Below are 16895 nucleotides of genomic sequence, written 5' to 3'. Positions count from 1 at the left end.
GAACTGAAACGGCAAAATACATTTTAATAACAAAACTCGTAGTCCGTAGGTAATGATTGATACAAATGAATTAGGTAGGTACAGAAGTGTTTTCTAGTAGGGAGGGGGTAGGTCCTGGGGGCTCCGCGCCTTTGAAACTGCCCCGGGCCCCGCGGGGGGCTAATCCGGCCCTGATAGTTAGGTGTAGGCCCTAAGTATCTAGTATTCTAGTACCTACCTACATGAAGTGGGGAAGATGGTACAGTGAAAGATCACAGCATAGATTAGGCACTCAGGTACCTAGGTAGGTAATCGGTATGCTCAAGTCTAGGTGCATATCGTCATAGGTAATACCTACTATCAGCAAGTAATTCCAAGGCCATACAAGACCAAGTGCACGAGGAACACATTCGTATAGGGTGCAGCGATGTACTTCAGGGACTTGAAGGTCCCGGGTTCGAATCCCACCATTGACAAAAAAAAAAGTACAGTTCGATTGCAAATATTTCTACGGAATATGTTCTACCAGAGTTCTTGTGTTCTCGTGTTGAACCAGCTTCTAAATGGAAAGTGTGTCCCGTCTCGCCTATCTGATGCGGGACATATTATTACGCCTAAATCAGCAAGTAATTCCAAGGCCATACATGACCAAGTGCACGAGGAACACATTCGTATAGGGTGCAGCGATGTACTTCAGGGACTTGAAGGTCCTGGGTTCGAATCCCACCATTGACAAAAAAAAGTACAGTTCGATTGCAAATAGTTCTACGGAATATGTTCTGCCAGTTCTTGTGTTCTCGTGTTGAATCAGCTTCTAAATGGAAAGTATTGTGTCCCGTCTCGCCTATCTGATGCGGGACATATTATTACGCCTATTACGGGATGGGCATTTGGGCATACTAGGACTCAAATCATATGAAATCATATGAGTGTAATCTAATGGAGCCGTTGTTTTACTGCTATGAAGTAAAAACGGTGATGAAACACAGTTGGCTTGGAAATTAGCGCGCCCGCCATATAAGCGCTAGGTCGCGGGTTTGATTTCCACCCGGGGCAGATTTTGTCCCAAACAGATAAAGTTCATTCTCAGAACGGCTGGCTTTCTCGTGGAATGTGGATTGTTTCTGTCTATTGATTCTATTGCTATTAAAAGAAATAACTTCCAACTCTTATTATTGTACTTATTGTTACGAACCTTTATCTAACTCTACTGCTCTACTCTCATCTCTTCTCAGAAACCAGTGGCGGCTCCAGCAGCAGCAGTGGTTTAGCCAGTGCCGGTGTTACACCTCCAGCCTCCCCGTCTACCAGCAAGACTTCAGCCTCGTCTAGTGGCGGAACTCGGGTGACATTGAGGCTGAATCAGAATCAACTCAAGACACGGGCCTCGCATGACGAGCCGGGGGGTCTCGGAGGAAAGAAGTGTAAAGTCAACTTGGCCTCGTCTTCAGGTAAGGGGCCTTTTTAGTCCCGTCCTTCCTTTATTATTACAATAGTAATAAAAAGGTATAAGGGACGGACTATTGTATTCGCTTCGGTGTCTGTCTGTCTGTCCCCATAGAAGGACTTATCCAAACCTAGTCGACCTATATATCAAATTAAAGGTCTTTTTACCAGGAAAACGAAAGTGGTGGTGCAAATTTTGTCCAGAAAACCGCAAAGCCAAGAAACTAAAAAAAACTGGTTTTTGGGGGATTTTTTTCATCTTGAAATTTGTCGAGACGACCTATATAATAATAATAATAATAATAATAATAATAATAATAATAATAATAATAATAATAATAATAATAATAATAACTCTTTATTGTAATAAATAATTACAAAATTACAATAGGGTGTGATTATTGCCTAAGGCAATCTCTGCCATCAAACCCTTACAACTACCACTTTATATCATATATCAATCTTTTATTAGACGAAATGCTCAACTATTGAGTTGCCAATTGACACAGTATACTAAGTCAGACACAAATATAAATTTCATAGAATTTATGACGATGGACTTTGAAACTGTGGAGCTTAACTTACAATTTTACAAACAATAAATAACTTTTTGTTAAGTTTAACGTTACTGTGGACACAAATATGGATTCAAGACCAATGAAATGTGATTTCGATTGATCAAAAAAATAGCATGTCGAATGCACCATCAGTTCCTTATGGATCGCTTAAGTTAAGCACCGTTGTGGGTGGTTGGTCTCCGGATGGGTGACCATCTGGGCAGTCGGGTACTGCCGGCTTCTCGCAACCCCACTTAGGGTGGGTGAAGTCAATGTGAAGAGGCTGTCCTTGAATGGAGGATAAAATTAAGTAGCTATTTGTAGTAGATTCTGTTGTGAATTGTTACCGGGTTATGAGGTTTCCCATGGCTCCGGCTCGCCATTCAGGATAAATGGAATGAGCTTTGTTTAGGCCACCTTTTCTAGGCCTTTCCCCGGATTGGGGTGAGCAGTGCTGTCCCTAAATAGGGCTGCTCAGTCGTAAAAGTAGCTGCCGAAGTCCCTTATCATCCGCTATTGACAACACCTCCCAGGTGAGTAACCACCAACACACCTCCAAAGTAAAGATGGAGAACATGGAGGAGATTCTACTCAAGGATAACACCTCCGCTATTGAAACCAACACCTCCCAGGTGAGTAACCAACACACCTCCAAAGTAAAGATGGAGAACATGGAGGAGATTCTACTCAAGGAGAACACCTCCGCTATTGACCACAGTAATAGTAGTAGCCTACTGCTGGAGTAAAGGGACTTTTCAGTCCTATCCGAGCAGTATAAATAAGCACTATTATTATTATTATCAGCTAACATGTCCCCATTCATGGGCTTCATACTTAGTGTATACCCAAGTCTTAATTATCAAAAATTAACTTAGTAAAGATTCTTATGAATACCTAACCAGAGATTCCTTGCTGCCTTGTAAGCGCTAGGCCGTCCCTTATCATCCCTCCTCGATGCTGGTGCAGGTGGAAACTCCTATTCGGTGGGAACGGAACCGATTAGGTGAGCTAAAATCATATAGACTCGAAACCATGGGAAGGAAAACCCAATGGAAAACCGGGTCACTCTTCTGTGAGATCTGTCACCCCGGTGCCGATCTCGCCAACAGGAGGGCGACTGACAGTGTGATTGGGCCTCTCCTATCCTGTCTTCCTTCTCTCTTCGATTTCGGGACGATAAGACCTTAGCAGTTACAGTTCCCTCTGTCAAACCTCTTAAAAAAGGGATTCCTTGGAACCAACGCACTGCCAGAAGTTGATGAGTGAGAGAAGAGCCTTCCAAGATCGACACGATGCACCTTGGCTCAGCTTCGGTCCGGATGGTGCAAACTCCTAAAGAACTACAAGGCCAGACTCGGCCCCTCAGTAGCAGACACCTGTCCTCTCTGCCAGAGTCTCAACCACGATGTCTGGCACCTGTTCTCCTGCCCATTCAAACCCTTCAAAAAAAAAAAAAAAAAAAACTACTAGTCTCTCCTGATCGTGAGACACCCTGTACACAACAAGATCTAATAGCAGCCAATGAAATCGCAATTAAATCTGCAACACATTGGCGCAATATTTCACTGGGTCCTTCGGGACACGGAAAATTATAATATAGGGCTCTTATTGTGCGAGTTTTATAGCTCACTGAATCACTAGTAAGACATATTGGTTTAGTGGAATTCAATAGGTATTATTGCTTTCTATTACTAATGTATAGCGGAGCTATACTAGTAATGAGAAAGTATTGCAATCGGTCCAAATAGATCAGTTGCGCTTACTTGGGTGATGTTTCAAAGTCGTAGAGCAGGAAAAATTAGTTGATCCCGTGACGGTGGCGAAGCTCCTAGACTTAGAAACAGAATTGTGAAGCTGATGCTGTCGGAAACGTTAAAAACAACAACAATATGAATACCTAAGTATTCCCTTTTTTTTCTCTCAAGGAATTTGCTACTGTAACTGCCAAGAGTGCTAAGGTCTTATTGTCCCGAAAACGACTAATAACTAATTTTCATTCCCCTCATCCGTGTTCCCAGGCAAGGCCAGCAGTGTAAGTGAGGGAGGATCGCCCAAGTCCAACCCTGGTGGCAATGAGAGTGATGTAGACGACACGTCAGGGGGTGCACCCCATCTCAATAAGAACATAGAGAGTCCCTCGAGTGGGGTAGGAGGGCCCAAGGTACCGCCCCTGAAGATAGTTCTCCCTTCTGCATCCGCGGCGCAGGAAAGTGATCTCAGTGCGGGAGGTATGTATTGTTAGAACCGTTTTTTTTTTACGGCTTTCTTTTAAGTGGCAGGGTTCTCCTAGAGGAGCTCTTCCACCCAACCACTAGATTGTTTTTTCACTGTGAGCCTTTAAGATATTTCACTAGGGAGGTCTTGAATGCTCCTAGACTTTGTGAGTCTCTTATATCCCTATGAAGAGAATTCCATAATCTAACTGCAGATACCATATACCTGCAGGTAAGAATTACCATATACCTCAGTCCTATGTCTTGGAATTTCCGGGAGATTCAGATTATGTGCTCTGGTGCTATACCGTCTGTGAAGTGTCTTGATGGATGCCTCGGTAACTTTGGTCCATGTTGATAGAGAAAATCAGATCCCATGGCGCCTTGCACGCGGGAGACCCGGGTTCAATTCCCGGCGGGGGCCCCGGCTAATATCATGCAAATGATTGATTCCGTGACTGGCTGTTGCGGGGCCCACTCAGCCTCGTGAAGAAAATGAGTAGCTATGTAATATAAATGCGCATAGCGACCGGTGCCAGCATGGTATGTGGACATTGGATGTTAACATTATTGAGATAATCGGAAAATCCTACAATGCCCCAGTGAGCACCAAAGTTGTGATACCTATAATAACACAAAGAAACGGCATTTATTTTTTATCGATAGAGAGAGGGAAAATAACTTGTACCTATGAAGTGTATAAGTTATTTTCCCTCCCTCTACCTTTATGAAGTAGTCATTTGTCATTTTATTGGAATAATACTTGGTAATAGTACTTTTTTTTACCTTGAATTGTTTTTGTAGTATCACTAGATAGTTAGGGTTAAGCTGGAAAGCCCCTAATTTAAATCCCATGTATTTCTCTCTTCTCTCCTATTACAGGGAGTGGTCGTAATGGTAAATTAGGCACGGCACGTCACTCGGCACTCCCCTATGTAGTGGCCTCAGATATAGAAGCTACATCCGCTCCTGTGAGTCCCAGTAACTCAGCCCCTGGTGATACCGCCGGCCCTGGTGGTGACGTACATAGGTACTGATTTTCTTTAATCACGATCGAATAAACTACGGGCTAAAAAATTCCCGGAGGGACGGACCCAGCTTGTTTTTTTTACTCAAATTTTTGCCCAGGGGCTGTTTATTTAGTAAGATATTTATAATGTGACATAGGAACTATATATGAGACATCTATACTCGGAAAATCCTACATTGCTCCAGTGAGCACCAAAGTTGTGATACCTATAATAACACAAAGAAACGACATTTATTTTTTATTGATAGAGAGAGGGAAAGTAACTTGTACCTATGAAGTGTTCAATTATTTTCCCTCCCTCCATCTTTATGAAGTAGTCATTTTATTGGAATAATACTTGGTAATAGTACTTTTTTACCTTGAATTGTTTTTGTAGTATCACTAGATAGTTAGGGTTAAGCTGGAAAGCTCCTGATTTAATCCCATGTATTTCTCTCTTCTCTCCTATTACAGGGAGTGGTCGTAATGGTAAATCAGGCACGGCGCGTCACTCGGCACTCCCCTACGTGGTGGCCTCAGATATAGAAGCTACATCCGCCCCTGTGAGTCCCAGTAACTCAGCCCCTGGTGATACCGCCGGCCCTGGTGGTGAAGGAGACAAGACAGGTAAATACTCTACTGGTCTTGGGTTTCAGTTCGATTCCCGCCCGGGCCGAACTTTATTATTTTTCAACTTATTGTCATATTACATATATGGGAAAAAATGGTCTAATAGTCAAAAATTTCGACACTTGTAACAACATATTACACATTCAAATGAGAAAGGATTATCAGTTGATGATGTTCATAACCAAGGCAACTGGAAATTGTTGTCTGAAAATGCCGACCCCACTTGAGTGGGAAAAGGTAAAGAAGACGATTGTTTTATTACAATGTTTCAGTAAATGGTTCCCTCAAATTGATTCCAAGGGCATGGTAAGCCTAGACCCTTGACAAAGTTGACTTCAAACCCGGAAACTAAATACAGTTTTACCGTGGCCTTAACGGATTGTGGTAAATCGGGCTTTAATCTTACAACCGATCTTCCTTCCTCTGATTCTATGAATTTATGTCGCTGCTCTGATTCGAACCACAGCTCTCTCGTTTATAAGTCCAATTAGAAACTGAATGGAGGAGTTGCATTTGGGAAAATATTTTTAATAAAAGTGTAAATACTCTACTGGTCTTGGGTTTCAGTTCGATTCCCGCCCGGGCCGAACTTTATTATTTTTCAACTTATTGTCATATTACATATAGGTATGGGAAAAAAATGGCCTAATAGTAAAAAATTTCGACATTTGTAACAACATATTACACATTCAAATGAGAAAGGATTATCAGTTGATGATGTTCATAACCAAGGCAACTGGAAATTGTTGTCTGAAAATGCCGACCCCACTTGAGTGGGAAAAGGTAAAGAAGACGATTGTTTATAAGACCTTGTTTAGACTGCGAGAGTAAAGGGACTTTTCAGTCCTATGCTGGTAGTATAAACAAGGTATATTCTATTCTATTCTAAACGGGAAAAGACGAATCCACCATTTCACAATATCTCCACAACGATTGTTTTATTACAATGTTTCAGTAAATGGTTCCCTCAAATTGATTCCAAGGGCATGGTAAGCCTAGACCCTTGACAAAGTTGACCCGGAAACTAAATACAGCTTTACCGTGGCCTTAACGGATTGTGGTAAATCGGGCTTTAATCTTGCAACCGGTCTTCCTTCCTCTGATTCTATTAATTTATGTCGCTGCTCTGATTCGAACCACAGCTCTCTCGTTTATAAGTCCAATTAGCAACTGCATTGTTACTGATTTGTGTTCTAGTGAGTGTAAAGCAAGAGATGAAGCAGGAGCCAATGACAGAAGAGCAGAGGACTACTCAGCGAATACTACGTAGTTCTCACAGCAGGGGGAGCAGTAGCTCATCACCCGCCGCCCCTGATGTCTCTCCATCTACTATTCCTGTCAATACACCTCCAACCAGTGCCGGTCAGTAGTTGCTACTTCTTTCATTGATTACAAATGCATCAGTAAATGGTTTCTTCGAATTAAATTGATCCCAAAGGCAGGGTAAACCTAGACCCTTGACAAATGGAGTGTGCCTGATGACATGTGATGTGTTCCAATCCACTCGGTTATTGGGAAGAAAACTCTTGAGTGAACTGCTCAGTCAATGAGTCAGATCCTAAAACACGTAACACACTCATCAACTCTTTGTGGTATTAGGTATAGAAAGTTAGGGGGGGGGGTCGCTTTTTATAAAACCAAGTACAGAATATGTTAGGATATGGTTACCTCTCCCGTGCTTTTCAGCCCTAGGTCGAAAGTCTCTAGGAATGGTTACCCCTCCGTACGGATGACCAAAAGTGCCGAGAGACATTTGTCCTAACGAAACAATATTGTATTTGGTTCCCAGTCCATAAAAGTTGGGGGGGGGGGTCGCTTTTTATAAGTATAACCAAGTACAGAATATGTTAGGATATGGTTACCCCTCCCGTGGTTTTTAGCCTTAGGTCGAAAGTCTCTAGGAATGGTTACCCGTCCGTACAGATGACCAAAAGTGCCGAGAGACATTTGTCCTAACGAAACAATATTGTGTTTGGTTTCCAGTCCATAGTCCGGCGGCCCCAGAGACAACCACAATCAAATCCGAACCTCAGTCCAGCCTGAGCAATAGTAACCCGGGTACCACAGGCAACCCAACATCTTCCAACCCAACCACAAACACCGGGGCAGATGAGAAACCTCCCCTCTCCTCTGCACCGCCTAGTGATGATCCTTCTCCTTCGGAAGTTCAGACCACACTGAGCTCCTCCGTCGATCTACATCCACGCAAACGCAAACTAAAACATGCGCGCGCAGACTCCTCATGGAATAGCAACACAGTGAATAGTTCAAGCGCATGCGCCAATCACCTTCGGAAGTTCAGACCACACTGAGCTCCTCCGTCGATCTACATCCACGCAAACGCAAACTAAAACATGCGCGCGCAGACTCCTCGTGGAATAGCAACACAGTGAATAGTTCAAGCGCATGCGCCAACAACCCATGCCACCATACGGGTCGAAGACGAGCAGACGAGCCCCTTTCTAGTCAAAACCGGAGTTCGACAGGGCTGTGTCCTGGCGCCGCTGTTGTTCTTGGTGTACATGCAAACCATCACAAAACGAACGAAACAACTGCAGAACACCGGTATCCAGATCACGTTCCGTTCTGACTCGAACATGTTTCTCATGGTGACATGTGACTACGTATTGGCCAATAATAATTCCTCACGGCACAACGTACCCAAGTATGAACCTCCCGCGTGTTTACCGCCTGTACTCAAGGATCTGTTCACACTGCAGGAGTCAGAACGATACAAGCTACGTATGCAGGTAAAGATCTGTTTCGGAATTTATTTATTTCAGTGTGATGTATTGTTGTATGTACCTGCCTCGGTGGTGTAGTGGTCAAGGCGCTCGCCTGGTAAACAGGTGGGCGTGGGTTCAATCCCAGGCGAGGTATGGAATTTTATCCTCAATATAATTTGAGAATTTGACCACAATAATAGTAGTAGCCTAAAGCCTACTGCTGGAGTAAAGGGACTTTTCAGTCCTATGCGAGCAGTATAAATAAGCACTATTATTATTATTACTAATGTATAGCAGAGCTATACTAGTAATGAGAAAGTATTGCAATCGGTCCGAATTTTTCTTATTCTCATTTCTCAGCATGTGGTAGAGAAGGAGAAGTTTGCTCTGGGAGTGGAACAGGAGATCCTGCGAGTACATTGCCACGCAGCTAGAGAACTTGCTAACCAACCTCTCCCCTATTCTGCCTGTACGATACTCAAAGATGAAGAGGTCTACAATCTGATAGGTAAGATGATCCAGCAGTGAAGACTCCCCGGTTTTTACTATCATTTAAAAGAAAGAGACTGTGTTGTGGAGAACTTTAAATATCTGGGCAGCAGAATCGCCCGAAACAATGATGCCACCATCGAAGTCAAGTCGAGAATAAGTGCGGCGAGTGTTGCATTTGCTAGACTCTACACGCGGGTTTGGAAACAGCACAACCTATCCCTTGGCACAAAACTCACTATCTATAAAACCATCGTTCTCAGCACTCTCCTCTATGGCTCAGAAACATGGACTATCCATCAAAGACATGTTAGAGAGCTGAACTCCTTCCACATGAAATGCCTGAGATCTATCACTCGAACAGACTGGAGAGACAGAGTGCCAAACGAAGCGATACTAGAAAAAACCAACATGGATACACTCGACGAGATCCTGAGAGTCAAGCGACTGCGATGGGCAGGCCATGTAAGCAGGATGCCCTCAGAACGCATTCCACATCAAATTGCGTTCTCACAACTCTCAGAAGGCGTAAGACCTCAAGTTAAACCCAAGAAGCGCTGGGCTGACGTTGTAAAAGACATTTTCCCATTACATACATACATACATACATACATACATACATACATACATACATACATACATACATACATACATACATGTAGTTAGGCGTTCGTCGTTCCGGCGTTGCCTCCTCTCTCCAATGATTGTCCTCGGCATGATTTCCCCCGTGAGTGACTGATGAGACCGGCCCTGGAAGCACAGACGCGTCCGCACCGCTCACATGTGAACCCTGAAAGGTTTGCTGGTGTTGGTGGAGCTGCTCCTGTGATTGGGCCGCAATCCAATACCACCAACAATACACTGCAAAAGCAGACCCCACCTCCCAAAAAATCTTCAAGTCTTCTGGCGATGGTTGAGTGGCGAAAGTGACAGGCTTGGTTTTGGCTGGAAGTCATAGCTGCAATACACCACACTAATACATACATACATACATACATACATACATACATACATACATACATACATACATACATACATACATTGATTGGGCCGCAATCCAATACCACCAACAATACACTGCAAAAGCAGACCCCACCTCCCAAAAAATCTTCAAGTCTTCTGGCGATGGTCGAGTGGCGAAAGTGACAGGCTTGGTTTTGGCTGGAAGTCATAGCTGCAATACACCACACTGAAGCGGTAAAAGCAAGATGGTCGCTGTCTTCTTAAAGTGGGATGATAAGGGACTTCGGCAGCTACTTTTACGACTGAGCAGCCCTATTTAGGGACAGCACTGCTCACCCCAATCCGGGGAGAGGCCTAGAAAAGGTGGCCTAAACAAAGCTCATCCCATTTATCCTGAATGGCGAGCCGGAGCCATGGGAAACCTCATAACCCGGTAACAATTCACAACAGAATCTACTACAAATAGCTACTTGGAACATCAGAACGTTGCTAGACTCAGCCAAAACACAAAGTCTTACAATACCGCGCAGAACCGCCATCGTAGCAAGAGAACTTAAACAATACAACGTAGACATTGCGGCACTCCAGGAAACACACCTGAGAGACACAGGGCAGCTGGAAGAGAAACAAGCAGGGTACACGTATGTATGGTCAGGATGTAAAGAAAACCAAGAAAACTACCACGGAGTCGCGATGTGCATTAAGACAGAACTAATTCAGAAAGGCACGGTTGCTGAATTCAACTGCCACAGCGACAGGATCATGACTACAACCATCAAAGAAAAGACAACCGACATAGTTTTAGTAAACTGCTACGCTCCAACCATGGTGGATGACCAACATGTCATAGAAGCCTTTTACGAAGAGCTGAAGGAAATCATCGAAGCCGTACCTACCAGCAAAGATCTCATCATTACAGGTGACTTCAATGCTAGAGTGGGAAAAAGTCATCTCATGTGGAAAGGCATACTAGGACCTCATGGAGTTGGTGAAATGAACTCAAGTGGACTGCGGCTGTTACAACTCTGCGCCCAGCAAAGCCTACGTGTTACGAACACCTTCTTCCAACAAAAGAACAAGTTTAAGACCACTTGGCAGCACCCCAGATCAAAGCAGTGGCACACTCTGGACTACGTAGTTGCGCGTATCAAAAACAACGCCAAAATCCTACGCTGCAGAGCTATGAGAGGAGCGCAGTGTGACACAGACCACCGTCTCCTGCGGTTCACTGTCAAAGCAAGACCCAAGAGATTCTATCCACCTCTAAAAAGAACCCAAGCATATGACATTAGCAAACTAAAGAACACAGAAACTCAAAACAGATTCGAAGAACAGATTGTGACGAACATTCAGGAACGAAATATCAACCCTGATGACCATAGCCTAGAAGAGCTTTGGGTCTCCAACAACAACAACAACAACAACCACAACAAACAATTAACTGATCTTTGTGTGTAGGTAGTAGTTTTTACTTTCTATTTTTCAAATACTTACGTATTCTGCAAATGTAATAGAAAGTCGTGTGATGTTCACACCAGATTTTTTACTTTCTATTACTACAGTTTAGCGGAGCTATACTAGTAATGAAAGTATTGCAATCGGTCCAAATTTTCAAAATCGGGAAATGGTTGGAAATATCCGTTTTGGGATCCCCTGATGTCAAAAAAGTGATTTTTAGCCCATGGTCTGTACGTATGCATGTATGTATGTATGTATGTATGTATGTATGTATGTATGTATGTATGTATGTATGTATGTATGTATGTATGTAGCAAGCAAAGCGATTGGTTCGACGAGTGTGATGAAGAGATAAGAAGCGAACTCGACGCGAAGAAGAAAGCACACCAGAAATATCTTTCGACACCAACGGAACAAAATAAGGAAGCCTACAAAGAACACCACAGGAAATGCCAGAGAAAAGTCAGAGAGATAAGAGAGGAATGGTGGAATAACAAAATGACCGAGCTGCAGGAACACATGAACACAGGAGACATGTATAATCTTTATCGAGGGATAACAAGTGTAGTCGGCCCTATAAGAAAACCACTCTGCATACTAGAAGACGAATCTGGAAACAGCATAAAGTGCAAGACAAGAAGACTAGAAGCATGGCGATCCCATTTTGAAAAAGTCTATAATCAGGAGGCCACAGCAAGCCTAGACCACATCACCATTGAACCTATAACCACCGACTTACCTGATGACGGACCTCCGACTGTAGCAGAAATCACCAAAGCCATCTGTCAACTGAAGAATAGAAAAAGCCCGGGTAGCGACGCCATAACCTCCGAACTCATCAAAGGCGCAAGAGCCACATCCACCCACCTACTACATGAGATGTTCAAAAAGGTGTGGGAAGAACGGCAAGTACCAGCTGACTGGTGAAATGCAACAGTTGTGCCCATATACAAAAAAGGAAACAAGGGGAAGTGTGACAATTACCGAGGAATCTCACTACTATCCATTCCCGGTAAACTACTTTCAAGAGTATTATACAACCGACTCTACCCCTTCCTAAGTCAATACCTGGAAGAAACTCAAAGCGGATTCAGATCCAGTCGCTCCACTGTTGATATGATCTTCACAACAAGGCAGCTAATCGAAAAATCCATAGAACAAAATACCCAGATAGGCGTGGCATTCATCGATATTTCAAAAGCTTTCGATTCCGTGAACAGGGAGGCATTATTCAGCATAATGGACCGCTTAAACTGCCCACCGAATCTTGTCACCATCCTCCGATCCCTGCACGACGAAACCCATGCCACCATACGGGTCGAAGACGAGCAGACGAGCCCCTTTCTAGTCAAAACCGGAGTTCGACAGGGCTGTGTCCTGGCGCCGTTGTTGTTCTTGGTGTACATGCAAACCATCACAAAACGAACGAAACAACTGCAGAACACCGGTATCCAGATCACGTTCCGTTCCGACTCGAACATGTTCTCAAAGAGGGGTTTAGCAGCCAAAACAAAAGTCAACACAGCACTTCTGACGGATCTCCTTTTTGCAGATGACTGCGCCCTTGTTGCTAAAACGGCAGAGGAATTACAACTTCTCCTAGATGCATTTGTGAACGCCGCTGACGAGCTGGGACTAAAAGTCAATGTTAGCAAAACACAAGTGATGTATGTCAACTGTCCGCCCCCTGTTGCCCCAATCACCATCCGGAATGAGCCGCTCTGTGTTGTGGAGAACTTTAAATACCTGGGCAGCAGAATCGCCCGAAACAAAGATGCCACCATCGAAGTCAAGTCGAGAATAAGTGCGGCGAGTGTTGCATTTGGTAGACTCTACACGCGGGTTTGGAAACAGCACAACCTATCCCTTGGCACAAAACTCACCGAGAGAAGTTGAGGAAGAGGCTGTCGGAAACATTGTATGCTCGGGTCAAGGATGTGGAGAGCTTGAAAATGACGGAGGCAGAGGTAAGAAGAACTTTCTTCACTTTTTATCAAATCAAATCATGGATTCTTTGTGGTAAAGCAGAGAGCTTTTTCACGACTTTTGTGGGTATCTATCACAGCATTATACCAAGTGCCTCCTTTACTATTATTTCTTATTCATCATCAATCTTTTTACACTGGTAATGCCGCCACTGGTCGCTACTCGATTAAAGTAGCTACTCAATTGTCCTCACGGGGCTGAGTGAACCCCAAACTCCAAGCACAGAGCCGAAAAAACTTCGACCCCACGGGGAATCGAACTCGGGAACTCCGGCGTGCAAGCCTAGTGTGATAACCACTCGGCCAGGAAGGTTGCAAATCGTTGAAATTTTTTACCTGTAATGTTTTAAACAGCAATTTGTAAGGTAATGGATCACACTGATCTCGGCTTGGTTTTTTTTTTTTTTTTTTTTTTTTTCATTTTTTTAGGAGGTTTGACAGAGGGAACTTTAACTGCTAAGGTCTTTTCGTCCCGAAATCGAAGAGAGAAGGAAGACAGGGTAGGAGAAAGCCAGCTTTTCCGACAACGAACATTATCCCTTCAGGATAAAATCCGCCCCGGGCGGGAATCGAACCCGCCGCCTAGCGCTTACTAGGCAGACGCACTACCAACTAAGCTGGCACCTAGAAAGTTGAAATTTGGGCTTTAAAGGCAGGATTCTGACTTAGTGAGCTCTTCCTCAGAGTAAAAACCTGCATGTTTTTTCTACTTTATTTCTGTAAACCTCTCTAAAAAAATGCAGTTTCTTTGTGTTATTATGTCACAACTTTGGTGCTCACTGCAGCATTGTAAATGCAGTTTTTTTGTGTTATTATGTCACAACTTTGGTGCTCACTGCAGCATTGTAGGATTTTTCCAATATCTCAATAATCCTAAAATCCAATGTTTACCTACCATGCTGGCACCGGTCGCTATGCGCATTTATATGTCATAGCTACTCATTTTCCTCACGAGGCTGAGTGGGCCCCGCAACAGCCAGTCACGGAATCAATCACTAGCATGATATAAATTTCTTGACTCCGCCGGGAATCGAACCCGGGTCTCCCGCGTGCAAGGCGAGCGCAGTGACCACTACGCCATGGGAGCTGACGTAAACCTCTCTGAACTGTCTAAACTTGGAGTCTAAAGCCACGGATTTCTTCTCTTCCCGATCAGGTCCCGATACGGATGACAAGGACTCTCTGGAACACAAGAAGGACAAACGTACAGATAGATATCGGTACAATGGCCGACTGTTTATCAAGTGGCTACGAGATATCGACGATAAGTGGGACAAAATCAAGGTGGGTTCAGGTTCGAGACTCGGAAGTGTCGAGAAAATTTACTCTTCTTTAACAGTCAAAACAAGCCTAGTTAGCTTGGTTGATAGCACGTCTGCCTTGCAAGCGCTAGGCCGCGGGTTCGATTCCCGCCCGGGGAGAATTTCATCCTGAACCGATGATGTTCGTTCTCGGAACGGCTGGATTTTTCCTATCCTGTCTTCTTTGTCTCTTCGATTTCGGGACAATTAGACCTTAGCAGTTACAGTTCCCTCTGTCAAACCTCTTGGAAAAAAAAAAAAAAACAAGTTCAAAATAGTCTCGTGACTTTTTTGCGTCGCGTCGGATTAAATGGTGTAGCTTTTAGTCATATCTGACTGACAGTTGAGGAGTTAAAGGTTCGATACTGTTTCTATAAATTCGTAGAACATGGAGTCGAAATATGTACGGGGTGCATTACGGAGTACATATTGAAAAAAAAATCCCTTTTTTTTTATTGTTCTTTATCCTTAATAATCCACCACTCGTAGTGCGAAGGGCATCCACTCGTAAAATTTGTAGCCACAACCAAATGTCAACCCAAAGCGATCACCCTAGTTTGAGAGGCTGACGAAAAATGCCGACCCTGTCTTTAAACGGGAAAAGACGAATCCACCATTTCACAATATCCCCACGTTTCTCTGTTCACAGAAGCGCATGATAATTCGTCAGACGAACGAGGCGGAGAGTTTACACGCGGTTCAGAAGATGGACTGGGAGTGGAAGGTTCGAGAATCGAATCTCGAGGTGCCCCCTCCCGGGGAGGAGAGTTATGTTCCCATGATCTCAATAGTGGATGATCTGCAGAGTACAGATGAACTGGCTTCGTGATGGAATCCCAAGCATAAGGGTTTAGAAACCTAAGCACCCCCCTCCCGGGGAGGAGAGTTATGTTCCCATGATCTCAATAGTGGATGATCTGCAGAGTACAGATGAACTGGCTTCGTGATGGAATCCTAAGCATAAGGGTTTAGAAACCTAAGCACAGGGGTTCAGAACTCGTTTAGAAACCTAAGCAGAGGGGTTCAGAACTCTAAACATAGGGGTTTGGAACTCGGGGGTTTTAAATCCTAAATTTGGAGGTTTAAAACTGTGAGTATAAGGGCTTAGAATCCTAAGCATAAGGGTTTAGAATTTCGTTTAGAAACCTAAGCAGAGGGGTTCAGAACTCTAAACATAGGGGTTTGGAACTCGGGGGTTTTAAATCCTAAATTTGGAGGTTTAGAACTCTAAGTATAAGGGCTTAGAATCCTAAGCATAAGGGCTTAGAATCCTAAGCATAAGGGTTTAGAATCCTAAGCAGAGTGGTTCAGAACTCTGAGTAGGGGAACTCGGGGGTTTAGTAACCTAAGCTGAGGGGTTCAGAACTCTGAGTATAATGGCTTAGAATCCTAAGCATAAGTGTTTAGAATCCTAAGCAGAGGGGTTCAGAACTCTGAGTAGGGGAACTCGGGGATTTAGAAACCTAAGCAGACGGGTTCAGAACTTTGAGTAGGGGAACTCGAGGATTTAGTAACCTAAGCTGAGGGGTTCAGAACTCTGAGTATATGGGTTTAGAATCCTAAGCATAAGGGTTTAGAATTCTAAGCAGAGGGGTTCAGATTTCTGAGTAGGGGAACTCGGGGGTTTAGAAACCTAAGCAGATGGGTTCAGAACTCTGAGCACAAGGGTTTAGAATCCTAGGGGTTGAGAAGCCTAAGCAGTGGGGTGTAGAACTCTAAACATAGGAGAACTCGAGGGTTTCGAATCCTCAGGGGTTTAGAATCATGTGCATAGGGGCTTAGACTTAAGTACTGTGGTTTAGAATCCTAAACTTGGAGGTTTGGAAGCCTTGTTTAGAACTCTGAGTATAGGGGTTAAGAATCCTCAGCATCAGGGTTTAGAAACCTAAGTAAAGGGATTTAAAACTCAAAGGTTCAGAATTTTATACATAGGGGTTTAGAACTATGTACTATTCTTGGGGATTTGTACCTTGCAAATTGCTTTAGATGATGTTAAACCCTTACCGAAGAAAAACCCTAGAGAATCTTTCAGTCCCTTGGTCCCTAACTTATAGGGATTTCACTTCAATGTTTCGTAAAGCCAATGGTAGCATTTCCTTTTTTTTATTTATCTTACTTATTGATGTGTCTGTGTTGATA

General features: G+C 43.7%; 1 protein-coding gene across 1 annotated transcript in view; it reads left to right on the top strand.

The window, feature by feature from the left end:
- The window catches only part of LOC103507086 (mucin-5AC), an 18236-nt gene extending 2613 nt beyond the window's left edge, over window positions 1–15623 (top strand). The window contains exons 3-10 of the mRNA XM_026822031.1: window positions 4001–4210; window positions 5679–5831; window positions 7032–7196; window positions 7818–8130; window positions 8290–8584; window positions 8921–9068; window positions 14612–14739; window positions 15406–15623. Coding sequence (XP_026677832.1) covers window positions 4001–4210; window positions 5679–5831; window positions 7032–7196; window positions 7818–8130; window positions 8290–8584; window positions 8921–9068; window positions 14612–14739; window positions 15406–15585 — 1592 coding nt within the window. The 3' untranslated portion in view covers window positions 15586–15623. The remainder of the gene's footprint in view (window positions 1–4000; window positions 4211–5678; window positions 5832–7031; window positions 7197–7817; window positions 8131–8289; window positions 8585–8920; window positions 9069–14611; window positions 14740–15405) is intronic.
- The last annotated feature ends 1272 nt before the right edge of the window (window positions 15624–16895 follow it).

This window comes from Diaphorina citri, unplaced genomic scaffold (genome assembly GCF_000475195.1).
Source record: "Diaphorina citri unplaced genomic scaffold, Diaci psyllid genome assembly version 1.1 scaffold286, whole genome shotgun sequence".
Lineage (NCBI taxonomy): Eukaryota > Metazoa > Arthropoda > Insecta > Hemiptera > Psyllidae > Diaphorina > Diaphorina citri.
The sequence above is the reverse complement of the archived record's forward strand: the minus strand, read 5'-3'. Positions and strand labels throughout refer to the sequence as shown.